The following is a 16,727-nucleotide window of genomic DNA, read 5'->3' as shown; positions in this document are numbered from 1 at the left end:
CATATGGCTTCCACTGTTCCTATGCTGTCATTGGCAAGACTCCACATAAGAAAATTGCAATGGTACCTGAGGTCCACGTGGACCCAACACTCAAACCTCTTGGACTTTAGCATTCCCTTCCTTCCATGCCTAAGGCGATCCTTTGGTGGTTGTACCAAGTCGCACTCAACCCAGGACTTCCCTTACAACCCCTTTCCCCAGTTTAGGAGATGTACACAAATCCCTTAGATCTGGGCTGGGGAGCTGCTTTGGGCAGCCTGAGGGTGCAGGGTACCTGGTTAGACACCTTCAGGAGGGAACACATCAACATCAGGGAAATGAGAGCAATCCTATTTCCCTTGAGAGCCTTCCTACATATCCTAAAACAAGGACCCCTGAAATTAACAGACCACACTACAGTTCTGTGGTATGTGAACAAACAGGAGGGAACAAAATCCTACTTGCTATGCAGATTTGCACTCTAGGCCTGGGATCTGGCATTCCAATGGGTGTCACCCTGCGGGCAGTTTATATCCCTTCAGCGCAGACACTTTGAGCAGGTTCATGTCACAATCCCATGAATGGATGCTTAACAGGGATGTGTTCCTGGACATTGTCCATGAATGGGGTACACCACAAATAGATCTGTTTGCCTCCCCTACCCAGTACCCTAGTGAGGGAAATGGACGCCTTTTCAGTCTCATGGAAGGGGGATGTTTCTCTGTGCATTCCCCCTTCCCACTACTTCAAAAAGTCCTACTGAAAATCCAGTGGGACAAACCAAAAATCTTGTTGATGACTTCCTTTTGGCCAAAACAGCATTAGTTCCCCCTCCTTCTGCATTTAGCCAGGGGCAATCATCAGAAGTTACCTCACACAGAGTGGACCTTTCTCGCACAGGACAAGGATCCCTAATCCATCCCCACCTGGAATCTCTGAACCTAACTCTGTGGGTGATAGAAACAGACACCTTTACAACGAGGACGTCCTAACAGTTCTGTAGGAGGCCAGGATACCTAATACTAGGAGATCTTATTTGTCTAAATGGAAAAGATTCTCCATGTGGTGTCTACAAAGACAGCTGGACCCACTTTAAGGTGAGGTCCCCTTATTGCTGTCCTGTCTGTGTGAACCTTTGCAAGCAGGGTTGGCATATTCCTCTTAAGGCCCACCTTGCTGCTATTTTGGCTCGTCTCCCTCTTGACCCTCTTTTAGCAGCCTCTCTTCCTGCAAAGTTGTTCCTGAAGGGAGTACTGAATCTCAGGCCCCCCAGGAGACCAGTTCCACCTCCATGAGACCTGAACTATGTTTTAGAGAAGCTCACTGTTGCTCCCTTTGAACCAGCATCTAAAGCATTTGTGAAACACTTTACCAGGAAAACTACTCCTGGTGGCCCTGACATCAACCAGAAGAGTGTCAGAGCTCCAAGCCCTCATGGCAACACCTCCCTTTTCCTCTTCCACAAGGATTGAGAGACCCAGAGGACCAAACCCGCCTTCATGCCCAAGGTGATCAACGACTTCTCCTTAAACCAAGGTATTCACCTTGCCCACCTTTTTCCCACATCCCTAGAATGATGGTGAGAGAGTCTTGCATTCTCTTGGTGTTTACAGACAGCTTAGATTTTACCTTGACAAGACAGAATCCGTTAGGAAATCAGAACAGTTATTTGTCTCCTTTTACCCCATAGCTCTGGGAAAAGCAGTGATAAAATAGACCATTTCTACCTGGATTTCCAGGGCAATATCTTTTTGCTACACCTACCATGGAATATATCTAAATTCAAAAATGAAGGCATACTCCACTAGAGCCATGGTGTCATCTGGAACCTTCTTTAAAGGACTGGACATTGCTTCCATTCCAGAAGCAGCTACATGGACATCTGTCCATACTGTCATTAAACACTACAGACTGGAGCACATCTCCAAATCTAGAGTTGGATTTGCTAGGGTAGTTCCTACATGGTTTTGTGGAAAACAGTTTCATGCCAACCCTTTCTTCTTCTTCTTCTTCCCTTTGAGTTTTGGCACTCGCCCAAGGGTTTTGAATACTGCAGCATGAGAAAAGAAGGACCTAGAACAACTGTGAAAATCTTAGCATAACCATAGATATCCTTCTCTTCCATGTTGTGGACTTGTACAGCTATCCTGGGACTGAGGTCCAACTGGGACATTCAGTTCTGAGAAAAGGTATGTGCAGACATCACTTTTATGGCCCACGCACCCTCGGCCAATGTCAGACGTTTTCACGTACCTAGCAGTGACTAGAAGCTTTTGTGTACCTGCTGGACATTCTGGTAGCTAGCGGAGGATAACCCAAGGTTTTTGAATACTGCAACATGGAAGGGAAAAACATCTACGGTTATGGTAATATTTTACACAACTATTCTTTATCTTTATAGTAAAAAAACATATACTTCCCTCGTAGTGTAGAATTTGGAAGGAGCTAACGGGCAACAATACAGATAAATAAACCAAGTCTGCACTCTCCAAGGAGTTGAAATTTTATTGATTATGCACTTTCGTCTTTTATAATGGAGTCAGCAGAATGGAGAAACCATGCCAACTTGCAAGCAGTAACAACGTTCAAGCCTTATTTATTGTCACCATAAAACACTGTAGAGATTATGGTGTTTTATGGCGAGAACAGTAAAGAAAGTTTGAACGTTGTTACTTCTTGCAAGTTGGTGTCGTTTCTCCATCCTGCTGCCTTTTTTGACTGGTTGTGGTTCACGTTGATCAACTTTTTCTCCTTTGAGTTTATTCTTATAATAAAGAAACTTCATCATTGGTGATGCAACTCTGATCTTTTACTACTTGCTCCAGAACACTAAATTTAAGAGTAAGAAAATGGAAATCCGAAATCTACTGAGCAAGTGCGTTCCTCACATTGTTCTTCCTGATACTTAGGGGTGTGTGTGTATGTATGTGTGTATATATATGTATATATATATATATATATATATGTATATATATATATATATATATATATATATATATATGTATATGTACAGTAAATATAAAAAGTGTACTCACCTCTGTTAAAATGCCAGGTTTTTGACCACAATAAATCATTTCAAAATTTTTCCCACCTTTAATGTGACCTATAACCTGTACAATTCAGTTAAAAAATAAAAAAATAAGCGTACAGCAAGCTAGTTGCATAAGTGTGCACAGCCTTAAGCTAATACTTTGAAGCACCTTTTGATTTAATTACAATATTCAGTCTTCTTGGGTACACACCTGGCATCAATTAAAGAGACTGATTAACCGCAATTAAAGTTCAGCTGTCCTAGTAGGATTTTCCTGACATTTACTCAATTACCTGCTGCACAAAAAGCCATGGTTTGCAGAGAGCTTACAAAGCATCAAAGGATCTCATTGTTGAAAGGTATCAGTCAGGAGAAGGGTACAAAAACGTTTTCACAGCATTGGATATACCATGGAACACAGTTAAGACGGTCATCAAAATGTGGAGAAAATATGGGACAACAGTGACATTGCAAAGAACTGGACGTCCCTCCAAAATTGATGAAAAGACAAGACAAAAACTGGTCAGGGAGGCTGCCAAGATACCTACAGGAACACTGAAGGAGCTGCAGGAATTTCTGGCCAAGTACTGGCTTGTACTACATGTGACAACAATCTCCCGTATTCTCCATATGTCTGGGCTGTGGAGTAGGGTTGCAAGACTGAAGCCTTTTCTTATACAGAAAAACATCCAGGCCTAACTAAAGTTTGCAAAAGAATACATCGAGTCTCCCAAAAGCATGTGGGGAAATGTGTTATGGTCTGATGAGACCAAGGTTGAACTTTGTGGCCACAATTCCAAAAGGTACATTTGGCACAAAAACAGCACTTTGCATCACCAAAGGAACACCATCCCCATGGTGAAGCATGGTACTGGCAGTATCATGCTTTGGAGTTGCTTTGCTTCAGCTGGAAGTGAGGCTTTAGTTAAGGTGGAGGGAATTATGAAAACTTCAAATACCAGTCACTTTTGGCCCAAAACCTTCAGGTATTTGCTAGAAAGCTGAAGATGAAAAAGAATTTCACCTTTCAACATGACAGTGAGCCCAAGCATACATTCAAATCAACAAAATAATGACTTCACCAGAAGAAAATTAAAGTTTGGAATGGCCCAGACCTAAATCCAATAGAAAATCTGTGGAGTGACTTGAAGAGGGCTGCGGACAAGAGATGCCCTCGCAATCTGACAGATTTGGAGCACTTTTGCAAGGAAGAGTGGGCAAATATTACCAAGTCAAGATGTGCCATGCTGATAGACTCCTACCCAAGAAGATTGAATGCTGTAATTAAATCAAAAGGTGCTTCAACAAAGTATTAGTTTAAGGGTGTGCACACTTATGCAACCAGCTTAATGTATGTTTTTTTATTTTTTTTCCCCTAACAGTTTTTCATTTGAATTGTACAGGTTATAGGCCACATTAAAGGTGGTAAAAGTTTTGAAATGATTTATTATGGTCTCTTTTTTTTTTTTTTAGATCACAAAAACATCGCATTTTATCAGAGGTATACACTTTTTATATCCAGTGTGTGTGTGTGTGTGTGTGTGTGTGTGTGTGTGTGTGTGTGTGTGTGTGTGTGTGTGTGTATATATATATATATATATATATATATATATATATATATATATATATATATACACATAGATATATACTGGCTTTAATAAAACTTTCTAAATTATCTGTTGAATTTTTTTTATGCTCTTTATACGTAATAAATATTTTATTATATTTAAAGTTTTTAAAGTCGATGTTTAGTTGTAATATTTTATGGGGCATATTCACAAATGTTGGAATATTTACAGACTTTGTGCAAAGGGGCTTTTTTATACTACGCTGTCTCCTTAATTAATGTTTTTTCTTTAAGTATCTATTTTAATGCCATTGGTGAAAATGTGAATTGCAGGGGTATGTAAATGCTTTGGTAGCAATGGGATATCATTCTGAGGAAGTTTCTTTATTATAACTGACGGAAGCGCTTACTCAAACTTTCATCTCCTTTGAGAATGTGGACTTAAATTTATCTCTATTGTTGCTAGTTAACTCCTGAATTATGCACTACAAGGGAAGTATATGCTTTTTAGTTTCTTTCTTTCCCTGGTTCCAACAGTTTGTTTTGCATCTTCTTTATAGTACTTTTTCCACCACTGTCTTCAGTTATAGTTTCAGATTCTTTTTTTTTTTTTTCTGACCTATTCTCTTCCTGTCAGTGTTCCTTTTCTAGTATAGCATTGCCAAACCAAAACTGTCCAAATTCATTGCATGTTCTACATCTAGGCCTAAATTTTTTGTTGCAAGTCACCCTTCCCCACATTAGACATGCGCATCCTTTATTACAGTATTGCACCAATTGCCTCCTATTCCTATAAAAAACTGCTTTAGGTTGACACCAATACCTTACTCTTCCCCATTTCACATTCACAGTTATAATGTTTGAAATGTGATGTGCTGTCCCTCATGCGCATCCACCATCTCCCATAATTCCCACCCCCTTTCCAAGCATTTCTTTCATCATACATTTGTTAATCTCTTGCAGTTTATTATAGACAGAAAATGTCTTTACTCAAGTTTCTCTGTTAGATGTTCTGAATTGCACATTTAATTTATTCCTTAATTGCAATCCCGAGTTCTGAACAATGTACTCATTCCATTGTGCAAATGAGCTGCTGTTCTCCTCTTCATTCAGAAATTATTTTCAATTAAAGTAAAACTTTCAAAAGTAACACTACAACGGTCTTCTGTTGCTAAGGCTATTAATGCTCTTATGCCCTGTACTTTTAACTCCAAAGGTAACATAAAGTCATACCTGTTAGTCTCCGCATTTTGATGCTTGCCAGTGTCCTCTCCTCTTGTGGCGGTATCCTTTCATCAGTCCTCAGTCTTTCAGCTTCATTCACCGCATCTTTATTTCCTTTGTTTACCATTTCTGCATTTGAAAGTTTTCTTACTGCTCACAACAGCCTGAAGCAGGGGAATGCTTTTAAAACCAGCCACTCCACTTGCCAAGCATATTCCCATTCCCCAAGCTGCTGTTGGCACCTTGTGGTAATCCAGCTCCTTTTCCTGATTCATCTGTTATGACCTCTTCTGTCACCTCTTAGCACATGATCCACTGTAGTGTACCATCTTACTCCCTCATCATCATTCTCCATCGCCAGAGTTTCTAGACCTAATTCCTCCAAATCTGTAACCACAATCACCTCTCTTACAGAATCTGTTTGCAATAATTTAGTATTCTGCAGCACTCTACTCCCAACCTGTTTTTTTTTTTTTTTTTTTTCTCTTCCTGCATGATTCCTGTATGGAAAAAACATTAAACTCCGCAGCAGCCCCCTACTGCCACGTATTGGCCAGAAAAGAGTAGGGGAAGTCCCTGGTGCATTTCCAAATTTCCCTTAATATACATATCACCTTGGGTCTCTCCTGAAAGGAAACTAGCCTAGCTGGATTAATGTGGTCAACAAAAAATAAACACAGCAGTTCAGAGATTGCTTGCTTGATGGTAATGTACTTAAACTTGTTCAAAAACTGGGATAGTTTTTTTTTTTAATTTATCCTTTGTTGACCAAGTTAGTCCCATTAGGCTAGTAGCCTCTCTTCAGTGCAGACCCAAGGTGGTCTTTATACTGTTATGGAAAATTTAACCATGGCATCGAGGAACTTTCCCTACTCATTTTCATGATATGTGGGCAGTTCATGGGCGATTACTAGGCTAATGACCTGGGCGTGTAATGGAGGTCTCTCTAAGCCTAGCCATGATTCCTAAAGGTAAGAATTAATGCTGTACCTTGTGCCTGTAAGGTAAACACCTTACCCATTATGCCAACCTTAGATAGGTGCTGTGGGATATTTTCTAGCCACCTGCGCTGCCACCACATCAGACAGGTATGTATTTTGTCATAACATAGATGATTGAATTGTGTGGACCTCTTCCCCACCCCCTCCCCAATTTTCATCTTATTGTCCAATTGTTTTATAGGGTTAGTTTAGTGGTGTACTAGTTTAGCCACCAGAACAGTATAGTGGGCATAACCTTTTGCATAGCACAGATCACAATGTCCAGGAGATAGTGTAATGACTGTAGTATAGTTTACTGTATATATCTTTGTTATATAACCTTTTTTTGGAATTCAGTTAGGTTGAATGTGTTAGTGCAGCCTGGTGTCTCAAACCACAAAATTACCTTAATTTCTTTATATACAGTTTTAATAGGGGAAGGTGGTGGAGTTAACTTAAAGTAAAATTACTCCCTTCGTAGAATATCTCCTGATTTTTATTTTTTTTTTTATTTTACTTTAGAGATGAATTCAACTAATGGGTGGCTTTCTGAATCACAGCATTGTTGCAGAAGAGGTTAAACAGAATTCTGTTTGGCAAAACAGACGTTAATACAGATAAAATCATGCAGAGAGAGAGCAGGGTAATCAGTCCATACACAATAAGATGGTGTATTAACATATGTTCTATTAGGGTGGCCGCGGTGATGCAGCAGTTAGCGTTGCTGCATCACAGCAAGAAGTTCTCTGGCTCGATCCTTGGCTGGGGTGCCTTCTGTGCGGAGTCTGCATGTCCTCCCTGTGGTCGCGTGGGTTTCCTCCCACATCCCAAAGAGATGCTGTAGGTGGATTGGACACACTAAATTGGCCCTAGGCGTGAGAGTGTGTGCGTGTGTGTGCCTTCTGTGGCAACTCAACACCGTAAAACTCCACTGCCAATCATGAGTGGACAGGTGATCCGCTGTGGCGACCCCTAACCGGGAAAAGCCGAAAGAAGATTAACATTTGTTCTATTAGAGAACTAGAATTTATGAACACAGATTTTTAGATGGTTTGCAGACTACTGGATCTTTGGGAATCTAACTAGTTTATCTCTTATGGAACTTGTAGGTAGGGCTGTAATGATCCAGCTTTAATATTTTGAAAATTATTGATTAGTTTTTTTCCCTCTGACTTTACTGGAAGATGGTTTCCTCAGCATGAGTGTGGTAGTGATGCTGTCTGCACAAAGAACCTGTAGAAGAATGTTAGACTTTATTTTCCAATTTGCAGTTTGTGTTTTGTTTCCCTTTCAGACAGTGGTAAAATATATATCTGTCTGTTGTAGTTGTAGCCTCTCGTAAGAATGGTTTTGGTGCTCTGAAGCAAGTGCTAGACAGGCTTGGGCTTTGGCATAAACACTGTTAATGTGCTCACTTTAGGCGAAAGATGAGTTAAGCTATACTCCCAAGATATTAAAAGGATTCATTTTTGCAGCATGACATCATTCAGTACTTCTGGTTTGATCAGCATTGAGGGCTGTTAGTTTTTTTATATACTCCAAATGACAATAGTTTTGGTAATACTAACTTACATAGTCTGAGGAGGTAGATGGTCAGCTTGGAAAAGGTAATGTCTAGGTCTTTACTTATCCCAGCAGCAACAGATGAGCACAGTAGGGTAGGTACCATATAGTTTTTTGAGAGAAGATAGTGACAGGATAAGTTATATGTAGTAATATTATGTAATACTTATGGAAGCATATTTGTTTAGTGTATAATTCTGAAAAATGTTGTAAAGTGGAATTCTTGTGCTTGTATTCATTGTCTGTAGTCACTCACAGCTTCTGAGCAGTTCCTTGTTAATTCTCACAAAAGTTCTGTGCCTTCACAGAGTGGGCTGTATTATTCCAAACAGGTACTGTACAGACTGTGGCAATTCAATTATCTGGTTTTCTATTGTAAATTAATTTGTACTTGTCTGTAAACTTGGCTGGGACCAAACTTCAGCACACTGTAAGGCCATGTGTCATGTGGTTGAATGAGTCCATCATCACTGGTTAGAGTCAGGTAAACAGTGCAGGCATGCTGTTTTGTATACCTACTGTTGGTAGGAAACCTGCTAGGTCTTTACTTTGTGTGCGGTGAACATTAGCCCACAGTCACTGTCTGAGATGGATAGTGATGGATCTGCAACTGCAGCTGCCAAAATCATACTTGATTTGCTTCTGATGAGGTTAAATCTGTGGGTCTAAAATCATTGGCTGGGTACAGCTGTGAAGTATAGGAAATAACTGTGTGGTTAGAGCTACTGTTTCCACACCAAGGTTTTTAAATGAACTCTCAAAGGATGGCCCAGTTAGGGCCAGGACATGCAGGGACCGGCCTTTGGTCAACTGGTACCCTTAGCAAAAGGGCTCCACAGCACCCCCCACCCCCAACACCACTTGGAGCCCCCATACCAGCATACCTACACCATCCAGATTACTGAAGAAGTGCCCCTACTAGAGTGGCACCCTAGGCGGCCGCCTAGTTGGCCTATGCCTAAGGCCGGCTATGAGGACTTGGTGTCCCATGGTTATCTTTACCAAGAGAATGGTTGGGGCAATGACTAATGTATAACTTGATATCCTTTAGCAGAAACTGAAGTAGGAAAATCTTTTTTGATTTTTCTGATGCTGCAGTGGAGCATTAACCTTACTTTCAGTACTCTGGAGGTCTCATTAGATACTTGACCATTGGCTATGACCTGAGTTGTGACATAAAATGTTTGATATTGGAGTGAAACAGGGAAACTCATGCAGGATTAATCAAAGGACCCCATTGTGCAGTGATAAGAAATACTATATTGCTGGTAAACATTTTGTTTAGTCCATTTCAGTCCACTGTACATCATTGCTTATTTTTGCTTTTTTTTTTTTCTATCTCAGACAGTGATTGGTGGCTTGGAAGGGCCAGGTGACATCGTATCTGTGTCTTGTACAGACAATGAAATATTTTTATTAAAGGGAGAACGTGACATCATACGGATTTCAAATAAGCCAGAAGGACTGGCATCTGCAGGTGTGTATACATTAATGTTAAATAAGCAGTGTGATGATCAGTGACTTTATTTTGTGTGTTGACTGTATCATTCATGAAGAAAAAAAAAAGATCATTTTTATGTTTCATAGTGTACATTAACTTTTAAGATGGTCTTTGCTGAAGGATTTGACCTAGTAGTACATTACAATTCAACTTCCCAGATCTTGTGGGCTTATCACCTTTAAGGTGAATGGTGGAGTCATTTGCAGAGACAGCCAGGTGGCAAGCATGAGAGACAATTTCAGATGTCTGCACTCTGGCAACATAAAATGATTTTAAGGGACCTAGAACATCACTTTTTATTAGTGGGGAAAGTTGGAAAAGTACCTGCTGTGTGCAGTAAGGCATGCACGTACACACAGTGCAAGCTTTGAAAAGACTCCTTGATCAGTGTAGGTTTCTCTGCCTGTGTTCTTGAATTACTACTTTTGAGAGGCCATAGACAGGTGTGGAGATGCAAGTCTTTGGGTGTGAGTTATGTGCAGCTGGATTCTCTTTGGGTGGAACTCTGGTTTGACTCAGTGGTAGCTATGATTCTCAGAGGGGAGGGTACTTTGGGATGGTTGCTTGTGCTTACCCTATTAAACAGCTGTATTAATCCTTCTTGGAGAAGGAGGATGAGATGCTCAAGACAATGCTGCTTACTAGCTAGTTTTACTGAGAGGCTTTCATTACTTATGTGCGATATGACAGAGATAACTTGGAGGGATATGACTTTGGAGAAACTACTTTGTATATCTGAACCAGAGTGATGAATTGTTGGATTTGCAGATCATGAACTGTCTATAGCAAAAAAAAAAAAAATTGAACTTGGAGATGTGGATATTTATTTAGAATCGCAGCACTTTTAAAGGTAGATTATTAGATGTGATGTTGTCCTATCTCACCTTCATTCTTACCAGGTTGGGTTCGGATCCGATCCTCGGATCCATCTCAGCCTGTTTTACAAGCTCAAGGACCTCTGCTAGCTCGTGGCTAAAATCCCTATCCCAGCATACAGTAGAACTATCCCCAGATCTTATTTGCCGTTAAGCAGATCAAGCATTCGTCTGCTAGTCTGGGCTAAGTATAATCCTTTTGATTACCTTTTGCTGTAACTCTTAAGAGTTTTTTTGTTGGGATAATTAGATATTTTAGTTTTTATAGCTGAGTGGGTCTTCTCGTTACTATATATTATCGAATTGAGCTGGTTTTCTGACTTTGGCCTTCGTTTACCCCTCTAGGCCTCGTCTTTCCCTTCTGATTTTTTGTAGTTGCTCTTTCTGTAATAGTTCATTTAAGTAAGAGAACTATTAAACAGCCCATTTTTAGTTAGAGGGCTTTAACCCTAGTGTTCTTGCTGTTTATTCTTCAATTTGTCTTTTAGTGTAGTGTCGTGGTCCGTTTAAGTTAGAGGGCTTAGTCTTGTCTTTTTTCCCCATGTGTGCTGTGCTTTCAATAGCTTGACCTTTTTAAGTTAGAGGGTCCAGCCTGCAAAAAAGAGTTTTTGTTGTAGTGTTTTGCTGCTGATTTCAATCTTTAAAATTTTGGGTAAAGAATCTAAACCAGTGGGCTTTAAAAGATGTGAAAAGTGTAGCAAAAAGATGATCCTCAGTGGTGAACACACACTTTGTGTTTATTGTCTTGGGGCTGTCCATCCCCACAAGTCGTGCTGTATCTGCCATTTGTTTAATCATGGAGCCCTCCTGGAGAGGAAAAATAAGTTAATTCTAAAAGGTCTTCGTAAAACCCTCTTCACAGTGGCGGTTAAGTCTACTTCTGCTAAATCTGACAAATCAGAAAAATCTGTCAAAAGACCTTCTCAGTCTACTTCTTTGGATCCGACATATAAAATACCCAAGTAGTCCTTCTCTGATGCGAGGGTTACTGATCAGACAAAGCCCCTTCGGCACAGACTCCTTCATGCTCAGTGCCAGTGGAGTTTCAACTAAGGAGCCGGTCCCCAACCTTGGAACTGGTATCCCCTATTTTGAGATCTCCTATTCTTCAAAAAGCAAAATCTCCCACCCCCTCGACCCAGTCTTCTAGGAGTCTTTCTGATGATGATGTGGATGTTCTTCGTGTTTCACTGTTGCAGTCATTACATTTGGGTTATCCTGCTGGCAGGTTGCCCTCAGTCGGCCTGAATTTCAAAGTCTTGGGTCCTGCGTCGGCTGCTGTCGCCTCTTCCCTAACGTCAGGTCATCAGGGGTATAAAAGATGCAGCTGACGCCATTTTATTCAGTCTTTCTTGCCACGTGGTGCCCGAAGCAGAAGCAGTTTGCAAGTGCCGGTCGGCCGACTCCTGAGATTTTTGTGTTAGAGTTTCAGATCAGAAGTCTTCATTAAAAGCCAAGTACCCCGTTGGGGAAACTTTTTTCTTGCTCCAGACCGATGTCAGAAAAAGTTAATAATTGTATTTCTTGTGGGAAGCAAATACCTCATAAAGACTTTCATTCTTACTGTATTCCTTGCCTAGGCCCTGACCACGACGTTGCTAGTTGTCGGTTTTGTGCTAGATTTAACCAACGCACTATTAAGCGTCAATGCGATTTTGCATTAAGCTATTTTGGGCAAAGATTTAATTATACAATGTCGTCGGATAGCCATCCGACTACTGGAGTTCACAAAAAACGCAAAGAAAAAGGCAACTGAGGTCCAAAACCGACGACAAAGCTTCTCCTAAGCAAGTTATTGGTTCGCCTGTTCTAAGTGAGGCGCTTTTGCAGCCCCTGACGCCCACTACTTTAGAGTTGCAGGCCGCTACCGACTCCCACGTGGAGTCGACCAGGCCACTGGAAACTCAAGGTATTGGAGCCTCGGACATTCATCCCTCAGATGGGTCCGGAGCCGCTGAGCAGCCATCGGCTTCTGAGGGTGTATTCAGACCTAAACAATTATATATAAAACCGACTTCAAAGACTAAAACACCTTTAAAGGCAAAAAAACAAGTTCACAAAATGATGGCAAATTCTGATTGTGCAGAAAACAAAGAAATGCAGGATTTATTGCATGCAGCTGAATAAGTTGGAAAGCATACTTTGCAATGTGGGTTTGATTCACTGGAGGCCTCCTGCAGGGCAGCTGTTACGGGTTCTGTCATTAGGAGGCATGCTTGGTTAAAGGAACAAACTCTGCCCAACCATGTTAAAGCAAAATTATTAAATGCTCCTGTACAACATGGTACCTTGTTTGGTGTTAAGGCAGAAGAGGTGTTAAAGAAAATGGAGGACATAGCTAAATCTATGCAAACGGTCAAGGATTTTTTTACAGGTACAGCCACCTAGATTTAGCAGACACTGGCCTACAAAGAATTGTTCCTTTCCAGTCTCAGACAGACCTCAAAGGGGCAGATCCAGATGCCCTAGAGGCAGATCACAGCCGCAAGGATCCTACAGGCCTAAGCAGTGGAGTGCTTCTACCTCCAAAGGTGGAGAAGACAAAGCACAGTCATACAGGAAACAGTCCCAATGACTTCCCCCTGCCTGCACCAAGCACTTATCTTCTGGCAACACCCTTAGGGGGAAAACTAGCACTTTTTTCTCATAATTGGCACATTATAACCCAGGACAAATGGGTCCTAGACAGTGTCACAGGGCTACAAGTTTCATTTCCATACCCTGCCAAGGGCAAACAGTTGGCCAGACTTGCCAAAAAATCAATGGGCAGAGGCTCAAAAACAAGTCGCAGCTCTCATGGACATGAGGGGGCTATTCAACAACTGCCACAGCAAGAGCAGGGACAAGGATTTTACTCGACTGTTCTTGGTACCCAGAAAGGACAAAGCATGGAGATCAATACTGGACCTTTCTATTCTAAACACTTTCCTCGATATACCAAAATTCAAGATGTTGACCTTACAACAGCTTCTGCCCATGTTGGGCAGCAAGGCTTGGCTCGTGACTTTAGACCTAAAAGAGGCATACTTGCATGTCCCAATCAGGCAATCATGCAGAAGATGCCTCAGATTCAAGGCTGGCTCAAAGCATTACCAATTCTCTGCACTGCCCTTTGGCTTATCTACTGCACCCAGGGTCTTCACAAAGTGCCTGGCACCAGTAATTGCTTACTGCAGGCAAAGTGGAATACAAATATATCCTTACTTTGACAACAAGCAGAGAACAAGGACATTCTACTACAGCATCTGATGTTTGTGATGAGACTTTTAACATGCATATAGGGTACACAGTCAGCAAAAAGAAATCAAAACTAGTACCCTCTCAAGAGATACTATTCCTGGGTGCAAGCTTAAATACAACTGCCCAGATGGTTTATCTCACTCCAGACAAACAAAGACAACTGACTACCTATTTCAAGGAAATGGCAACAAAGGCCCAGTTATCTGCAAGAAAAATTCTGCAGGCTTTGGGCTTCATGGCATCCTGCGTTTTACTAATAAAATATGCAAGACTGCATATGAGGAAATTTCAGTGGTACCTAAAAAGTGTCTGGACACAACATTGCCACAGTCTGGAAACAATGATTACTCTAATTCCCTGACTGCAACAGGAATTTTGATGGTGGACAAAGGCTTGTCACCAAAACAAGGGACAGCCATTCTCACTACCCCCAACCAGGCAGAGCCTAACGACAGATGCTTCATATTATGTCTGGGGGGCACACATGGCAGGAAGAGGCACTCAGGGCACCTGGTCCTCAAACCAAAAGCATCTACATATCAATCAAAATGAGATACTAGCTGTTCAAAATGCCCTGACAGCCTTTAAGGACCTACTTCATCCGGGACAACTACTGATAAAGACAGACCACACAGGGGCACTCATTCTTATCCCCTGTGCAGACAAGCCATGGCTTTATGGGACACAGCATTGACTTACCATATTCATCTGCAGGCACAATTCCTGCCAGGAAAGGACAATACTCTGGCAGATGAACTAAGCAGAAACCTCATGGATCCCCACGAGTGACACCTGGATCCACAAGTCTTCAGCATGATAACAAAGAAATGGGGACGCCTGGGCATAGATCTGTTTGTCTCCCCTCAAAACAATCAACTAAAAAGATTCTGCACAAGGACTTATCACAGACAAGCTTGGAAAGTGGACGCCTTATCTTTCAACTGGACAAACCTGTCAGTGTATGCCTTTCCTCCACTGCCTCTCCTCCCCAAGGTACTCCTAAAGGTCAGGCAGGAGAAACCAAAAATTATTTTGATTGCCCCAGACTGGCCACACCAGTACTGGTATCCGATCTTAAGGAGCTTGTCCCAATGCCCAGCCTGGACCTTACCTCAAATACCTCCTCTACTGTCCCAACAAAACGATCAGATTCTGCACAGCCAACTCAAGACCCTAAAACCTGGCAGCATGGCAGATAATGTAGCCATACAAACCACACCTCTCAGTAAAGCTGTGATGGATGTCATTTTAGAAGCCAGAAGGCCTAGTACTAGAAAATCCTATGCTGGGAAATGGAAAATATTTTGATACAGCTGTTCCAAATATTCCTCAGATTACAATAATTAACTGAGATGCTGGACAAAGGCCTATCTTTTTCATCAATTAAAATCCATGCCTCTGCCATTTTGGCTCATTACAATACAGAGCCACCACTCTTTTCTCATCCTTTATTAAGGCAGTACCTCAGAGGAGCCAAACACTTAAGGCCTCCAAGGAGAATGCCAATACCTGCATGGGACCTCAGTTATGTCTTAGAAAAACTCACCTTACCTCCTTTTGAGCCAGCTGCTACTGCGGATATAAAGTTCTTATCTTGGAAAATAGCTCTGCTCCTAGTTTCAGAGCTACAGGCTCTCATGGCTGTGGAACCCTTTATCATTTTTTATCCAGACAGCGTCTCTCTGAGAACCAACCCTACATTTATGCCTAAGGTGGTATTCAGTGTAGCCCTTAACCAAACAATTCATTTGCCAACTTTTTATCCAAATCCACAGAACAAAGGGGAGAAAATTCTGCATTCTTTGGATGTACACAGACAACTTAGATTCTACTTGGACAAAACTAAAGTTTTCAGAAAGACAGAACAATTACTAGTGGCATATGCCACAGCATCACAAGGAAAGGCTATCTCCAAGCCGACTGTTTCAAAATGGGTAGGTCACTGCATTCGATTCTGCTACTCACAGCATGGCAAACCAGTGCCTAAGGGCATTAGGCCACATTCAACCAGAGCTGCAGCCACTTCAGCAGCCTTTCTCAGGGGAGTACCAACCAAAGACATTTTAGAGGCTGCTACTTGGAGGTCAGTGCATACCTTTACAAAACATTACAATCTGCCTCGTTACTCTAAATCCAGAGCAGGCTTTGCCACTGCAGTTCTGCAGGGCCTCATAGCCTCTCCTAATGCTGTTTAACTCCAGCCCCCCCAACCATAGCCCCCCCCCCCCCGCCATCACCCTTATTTCTGCTGGAACTTATCTTTACTTCTCTAATCTATACAACCTGGGTGGTGTATTTGCTTATAGATGAAGGAAAAGCTTATTTTGGTGCATGTATGTTTTATTTACATAATTTTAGCCTACCCTTTTGGGGGCACCTGACATCTGGGGCAAAAAAAACTGAATAAAATGGCATCTACTTCATCTTTTATACCCCTGACGACCTGACGTCAGGGAAGAGGTGACAGCAGCTGATGCAGGACCCAAGACTTTGGAATTCAGGACGACTGAGGGCAACCTGCCAGCAGGATAACCCAAATGTAATGACTGCAACAGTGAATACACTCGAACATCTACATTTATGTTAAGTGCACACAACTGTACTATCGGGTGGTACAGAGACTATTACAGACACTGGCACTGGCCAAATTACTGTTGGATCCGACTCCTAGGTCTTCGGATCCTATGACATCCATCTCCTCTACTCCATGTCCTCCTCTGATCCAACCTCTGGCTTCGGAGTCGGAAGACCTGGAGTTGGTCAGAGA

The 16,727-nt window shown here is 41.7% G+C and overlaps 1 protein-coding gene across 1 annotated transcript in view; it reads left to right on the top strand.

Annotated features, from left to right (window-relative positions):
• Window positions 1–16,727, top strand: part of TECPR2 (tectonin beta-propeller repeat containing 2) — a gene marked incomplete in the record, with an annotated part of 1,535,154 nt that overhangs the window by 245,727 nt on the left and 1,272,700 nt on the right. The window contains 1 exon segment of the mRNA XM_044074534.1: window positions 9,689–9,821. Coding sequence (XP_043930469.1) covers window positions 9,689–9,821 — 133 coding nt within the window.

This window comes from Protopterus annectens, chromosome 6.part0 (assembly GCF_019279795.1).
Source record: "Protopterus annectens isolate FY-2018-M chromosome 6.part0, PAN1.0, whole genome shotgun sequence".
NCBI classification, from domain to species: Eukaryota; Metazoa; Chordata; order Ceratodontiformes; family Protopteridae; genus Protopterus; species Protopterus annectens.
Note: the sequence above shows the minus strand (reverse complement) of the source record. Positions and strands in the feature narration are given on the sequence as shown.